A 7293-nucleotide genomic window follows, 5' to 3' on the forward strand; every position below is an offset into this window, starting at 1 on the left:
ATTGACATCTTAGACTATGAGTTCTGTACATAAGAATATACAAAAAAGTATAAAATGAGCTAGCCACTTACTGCTTTTCTTCTGCACAGGGGGTTTCCTGCGTGGCCATTTTAAAGATTTGACATCTTTGTGTCCTAGCGTATGCCTAAAATCAGACAAGCATTAACTGCATTTTCATATATTATTATTCTGACCTAAGAGAAGATACACAGTGATATGTTACCTTGAAGTACTGGCTTGAGCCTGGCTATGAGATCTGCACTTGCGTTTGGGCTTGCCAAGTCCTTCCGTTGTTGTGTAGTACGGGAAATCATCAACTGTGATTAACAAGCATATATCATGTAGAATTATACTGAATTAGCATACATGTAAGACAATCATAATTCGAGGCCATGTACTCACCTATTGTATAATGTTTTGGTGTGGCATATATATCTTGCAAACACACTTGTTATTCGTAAATTCCTGACAAACAAACAACGAGCATCCTTAGAGGCGTAGAACTATAAAAATTCGATCTTTGTAATAACTAAAAGTGCAATATTACTTATTTGAGCATATTAACAGTAATAAACGGAAAAACACTCAGACTAAAGCAAAAGTAACAGATTATATAGTTTTCTATGAATAATTACATTTTCTAAAGAATGATAATAACAATTACCCAAACTATTTGAAATCGTTTTTCTATTACTGCTAGAATTTCCAATCTTCAAAGAAAATGCTCATGTTCGCGTACACATGACTTAATAGTATCAATGTTTTTTACTGGTTCCATAAGACAATGTCCTGAATCTAATGTTTAATCAAACTGATTGTAGAACGTCAGAAAATAGATTCCATCTTATAAAGAGATCAGAGTTATAGTACTATGCAAATTAGAGTGAATTATTCAGATATAGTTGAATGCTGTAGATATTTTGCCGCTTCTAGTATAAACTAACCACTATAACTATTATGAGAAGACAACAATAATGCTGTATATGGAATGCCTGAATGTAGTTTATAGAAGATAACACCATTTTATAAGTACTTCAGCAACAGAGCTTACAAACGATTTAGAATAAAACATGGCTTAATGTTACATTAGTAGTATAACAGTTGTAGAAAATAGGAGATTACATCTTACAGATTATGCGACAGTTATACTTTAACAGCCGCATTAGACAGCAGAATACAAACTACATATTAGCTGCTAATCTAGACTTGAAAGCCTACATAATGGTTGCACAACCATGAAAATTGACTTAGCTAGCTTCAAAATACACTAAACAAAAGATGGCTGCTAAATGCATGCCATATCAACAACAGGACATCAAATGAAGTGATAACTATTAGTCTGCATTATAAAGCAACAAAAGAGACCCAGCAATCCCATGTCATCTTCATTCAAACTGAGCATGTTTAAACAAGCTGTTCTTGTCACACTGCCGCATTGGATAAAGATCTATCTTGTTGAAAGCAGACATGTTACGATGTATAGTTGAAACTTTAAATGCATTTTTTGTTTCTTAGGAGGTGATGGTTGGCATTTCAGGTCAGGAATTGAGTGGCCAGCACCCTTTGGAGTAGTACAATCCTCTTCATTAAAAACTAGGGTTTGTGTAAGCCCTTCCTGAACCTCCACCATATGTTTTTTTAGGTTTACATATTTCTTTCTTGCACACTCAGACATCAATGCATCAAATTTAACTTCTCCATGAGCATAATTTTCATCAACTATTTCAATATTGTAAATAGGGATTAGATATTCAATAGCCTTATAAGAAAGGTTATGTTGTGTTGTAATAGTTGATGCAGCTATGTCACTAATGATGGGGGTCGGATCATATTGAGCATTGTGATGACTTATAGTCAACCACGATGTGAAACTTTTTGGTGTATGCTTTAGAGTGGTTATAGAGCTGCAGTGAATAGGGAGTTTATGGGTTATCGTCATTAAGATAGACACCATGTCTAGATTAATAGAGTGGTAATGAGCAATTTCATTACACACAAATTCTTCAAGAAATGGAATTCTGAAAAAGCCTTTTCCTAAACGTTTTATTTATTCTTGTTTCAACTTCCAAAGGTTAGCACATCTTTCATATGCCTGTTTTTTTGCAGATGTAAAGTCCGCAATATAGATATCAAAATTTTCAATTAGATCGCTCACAGCAATTCTTGCTGCTTTTTCACTTGATTCTTCTAAATTATTTGAAACACCACCTATATAGGTGTAATCCTCTTGGTTATAGTCACATTTGACAGTTACAAAAACACTGTGATTCTCTAAATCCACCACAGTATAATGTGGATCTTCGAATTCCAAGAGGTTGGTGATTTTGGTGAGCAAAGGTTGGAAAGGAATAGAAATCTAAATTTTTGGTGTAGCCATTGCCTGGAAATCAAGAATCCTAAATAGAATACAAATTGTCATTAGGATTATAAGCCTTTGTTAGAATTGGTTACAATACTGTCACATAGATTACTTAATGTGTTCCTAAAAGACAATAATTATTCCTATAGTTGACAGTTACATATCAATTATTTGTATAGGAGCACATGTGAAAGTTTTGACGAAATTTGTTATAAATGTTTTATAAATTGTACCATGTAAAAGAAGGATAAACTGCGTTAAATGCATACATGTCAAACACATAGATATTGATAGAATAATTTATAAAAAACAGCAAGATTGTAACGATGAAATCTGAAGATGTATAAAGAAAAGTGCCTGATTAACCTATACGATTAGACAATGGCAGTATACTAAATATGTGAATTAGAAATCAGAGACTAAACAGAGTTAACTATAAGAGTAGCTTGAATACCAACATTGTCTTTTAGACTGTCAATGGTGTAAGAATGAGGGTGAATGCAAGAACATATATATATATATATATATATATAGAGAGAGAGAGAGAGGCAAGATCCAGTGAGTCCACCTATATATTTGAGTCCATGAGTCCATAAAACAATATCACGCACTATACAAAACAATATCACGATTTTTTTTTCGAAAATTTTTTTTTTCAATTTTTTTTTCGAAAATTTTTTTTTGAAAAAAAAAAGTTTTTTCAAATTTTTTTTTTTTCGAAAAAGTTTTTTTTTTTTTGTGTAGGCTGTGATATTGTTTAGTATAACGTGTGATATTGTATTACAAAACAATATCACGATTTTTTTTTTTTACTCAAGCGACGTAAGTAATCTTAGGAGAGGGATGAGAGAGAAAGTCTAGAGAAATAAAGCTCTAACTTTACGTAACCAGCAAGAAAATGGCGAGATCAAAAAATCACAAAAATAATCACAAAAATAATCCTTCAAAAAATAACAATAATAAGTCTTCATCCACTGGAAATCGAGCTAGGGCGCTGAATTTTGGCAAGGAAGCCTTACGTCCGCTTGATTTAGATGATGATTTAGAAACCATTGATGAAGAAGAGGAACTGATCGATGAAACTGCAGATGCTTCTGAATGGCAACACGTTGGGAATTCAGAGGTAAATCTCCTTAAACTGACTTCTGATGATGTTAAGGAGGAGATTAATTACTGGACTCCTTCGGTTTTTGGGTTTGTTATTGGCGCAAACCCGCCATGGAATGTTATCTCTAGGTATCTAAGGAGGGTTTGGCAGGGTGTTAACCTAGACAAGCTGTCTTTCTTGCCCAATGGAGTTTTTATCGCTAGGTTTAAGTCTGTTAAGGATCAACAACAAGTTCTGAAAGAGGGTCATCTTATGTTTGATAACAAACCCGTTATCATTCGTGAGTGGACTCCAACTGCGGAGCTTGTTAAGCAAGAGATTACTACCTTACCAATCTGGGTTAAGCTGTATGACCTAGACCTGAAATTCTAGGGGATGGAATGCCTTAAGAAAATTGGGGGTTTAATTGGCAAAGTACTCAAAGCAGATGAGGCTACTGAGAAGAAGAATTTCTTAGGGTATGCGCGTATGTTGGTTGAGGTACAGATGAACCAGAAATTCCCTGAATCCATTCGTTTCCTAGATGAGACTGGTAAGGAAAAGAAGGTCAAGGTGGTGTATGATTGGTTACCAATGTCATGTTCCAGCTGCAAGGGAATTGGACAAAGAGCTGTGGATTGCAGAAACAAAACTAAGAAAGCTCCACCTGTCTGGAGGAAAAAAGTGGTTCCTGTGGTGCTTAGTACTCCTGTGACATTGGGGACTAGAGTGGTCACAATTCCACCATCTCCTGCAAAGGTGGTGAGTAAAATCAGTAGACAAGAGATGCCAAGGACACCAGTCATTGTTCCAACAGGGATTACAGTAGAGTCCTCTGTTGTGGCTCCTGACAAACCTGTGGACCTTGCTGAGAAGGGCAAAGAGAAGATTATTGAGAGTCCTGCTGAGTTGACTGAGATTGCCCTGAATCAACCAGTTCAGGGGACTGTGCAGGGAATAGTGGATGAAGGCAGTGCTTCTGGTACTCAAATCTGGTAGACTAGTGCTTATTAAATCAGTCCTAAGTACTCTTCATTCTTACTGGGCCAGAATTTTCATCCTCCCCTCTACTATTATGAAGAAAATTGAGTGCATCTGTAGAAACTTTCTGTGGCAAGGGGATATTCATGCAAATGCACCAGCTCTGGTTTCATGGGAGAGTGTTTGTTTTCCTAAGGAGCAGGGAGGTTTGGGGATTACTGACATTACTCTCTGGAATCGTGCAGCTATGGGGAAGTATATGGTGGATTATGCAGAAGAAGGACCACTTGTGGGTTAAGTGGGTCCATAGTATCTATATCAAACAAACTGATTGGAATGTTTATGAACCTCCTGCTGGGGCTAGCTGGTCCAGGCGTAGTATTTGCAGATGCAAAAATCAAATGATCTCTGGATATGCTGGTACATGGTGGCTTGATGAGGATGGCATTTACTCTGTGGCTAGTGGTTATAAGTGGCTCAGAGGGATGCTACCAGCTGTGTCATGACATTCTTGGATCTGGAACTCTGTTAACCTCCCTAAACACTGCTTCATTGGGTGGTTGATTATGAGGAAGAGATTACTCACTAAGGATAGACTTTGCAGATTGATTGGTAGTACTGAGGATGGGTGTGACTTATGTGGGACGGATACAGAGACACATGATCATCTCTTTTTCCACTGTCCATATAGCAGAAGATGTATTCAGTTGCTCTCTGACTGGTGTAGGACTCAGCTGCCTACATCAAATTTTGAGGACTGGTGGAGCAGGCAGGCATTTCAGTCTCAGGCAGAAGGTGATGCAATTGCTGCCATTCTGGTAGTTGCTCTTTATAATGTTTGGTGGGTTAGAAATCAGTGCAGGGTTAACAGTATGTTGTAAGTATCATTCAAAACGTGATCAGGACTAGATGTAGAGATAGGTGGCAGGGCAGCTTGTCCTTCCCTTGGCTACACTAGTGTTAGGTGTTTGTTGTTTATGACTTAGCTTACATGATTAGCGGTCATATTCCAAATTGTATGAGTCGATGTAATGATTGCTCGGTGATGTTTTAATATATCCTTACATTCTACCAAAAAAAAAATATCACGATTTTTTTTTTTGAATTTTTTTTTTTGAATTTTTTTTTCAGCTGTGATATTGTTTAGTATAACGTGTGATACTGTAAGTTGTGATATTGTGTAGCATAACGGGTGATATTATATTACAAAACAATATCACGATTTTTTTTTGGAGTATAAGCTGTGATATTGTTTAATATAACGTGTGATATTGTATCATGGACTCACGGACTCAAAAAGATAGGGTGGACTCATGTGATCCTAATTCTATATATATATATATATATATATATATATATATATATATATATATATATATATATATATATATATATATATATATATATATATATATATATATATATATAGAGGGTCATTCTGCTAATGCATTATTTACTATTTTAATATAATTACAATACGTCATTAGATGATGCTTTGATGACATCAAGATACATGCAGCCAGAAAGGAGTAAAAAGTAGTTGCAAGTGTGCCCACCAAATAATGTATATAATAGATAGGCACCTATATTTGGCGCCATATCTCAGATTTTATAGGATTAGTATGTACTCTACTGCTTCTATATTACACACTGTGCAATAGAAACATGCTTTTGTAGGGTCATGCTACTCAAGTACTATGAAAGTTAGTAGGGGTTATGTGGTTAGTTGTGGAGTCTAGTTAGATGAGAACTATTAATAGTTACTCTTATTTTTAACCGCGTAATGGAGCTATGAGTAGTTTGTGAATGCATTGTAAAGAACATCATTTGAAGGTGATATCAGATTGTATATCCGGGTTTTATCACTGATATATAAGTATATGGCGTGAAATACTAAACACTTCTTAATGTGCGTAGTTTGTATGTATTGTGTGTGCTCTTCAAGAGCACCAGTTCTAAATTACCATTTTGGTGTAACACCTAGTCGACCTGTTTGTTCTGCTTCTGATGCTCCACAGCTGTTAAACTATATGAATAATACTAACAGCCATTGCGTACTGAAGTATCCATATGTTACAACATTGATTCGTTCATCTATCGTTGCAATAATCAGTTGTGTATAAAGCATTGTTTGGAAACGGGTGATGCGGTGTGCGTAGCATTTTTTGTTAGTTGCTGGGTGATGTTTAATTTATTCTATTGATTGCCTGATTGTGAGCTTAGTGGTGCGGGGTGATTTGTATAAGGTGGTGTTGGGTCAAAACTTGACAGTTAATCCTGTATACTAATAATGTCATTGGTGGATTAAGAAATACGATGAGGTGTGGTTGCAAAAACAAAGTTAGGACCCTCAGTAGATCTAAGTAGTATTACCTAGTAGAATCACCAACAATGACTTTCTACACTAAACGGTTAGCAGACTTTGCCAGAATGCATATGTGAGTAAATAAGTTTTCAAAACATTTTGCAGATTCCGACTCGGAAATCATAGGACTGTATTTCAGAAGACACAATGACCCCAAGTATAAAGTGCATTTTATACACTAAACCTACATGTTAAATCTTCAGAACGACTATTTATCATATACATTCTAATATGAGAGTTCTGCATGCAAAGCACCCATCCAGCATTTATCAAATACCAAGCAACCTCTCAAAGAGCATATGACACACCAACAAGATTTGCATAAACAGAATAGTCTAAGGAAGTCATTACAAAGATAGTAGTCTAAACAACATACATTATATTACACATTAAACAAGCATAGCCGATGTGAAGGCTAATACGGTATTCAAAAGATAGCTTCTACAGGCGAAGTTTTATAAGTCCGAAGAATAACACTTTCTGTTCCTATCAAGTAACCAT

The 7293-nt window shown here is 35.7% G+C and overlaps 1 protein-coding gene across 1 annotated transcript; it reads left to right on the forward strand.

Annotated features, from left to right (window-relative positions):
* Nucleotides 1-4993: 4993 nt before the first annotated feature.
* On the forward strand, nt 4994-5308 carry LOC141620487 (uncharacterized). The gene has a single exon (XM_074437344.1). The coding sequence runs from the start codon at nt 4994-4996 to the stop codon at nt 5306-5308; it is 315 nt and encodes a 104-aa protein (XP_074293445.1).
* Nucleotides 5309-7293: the final 1985 nt, after the last annotated feature.

The sequence above is a fragment of the Silene latifolia genome, chromosome X (genome assembly GCF_048544455.1).
Source record: "Silene latifolia isolate original U9 population chromosome X, ASM4854445v1, whole genome shotgun sequence".
In the NCBI taxonomy this organism is placed as follows: Eukaryota; Viridiplantae; Streptophyta; class Magnoliopsida; order Caryophyllales; family Caryophyllaceae; genus Silene; species Silene latifolia.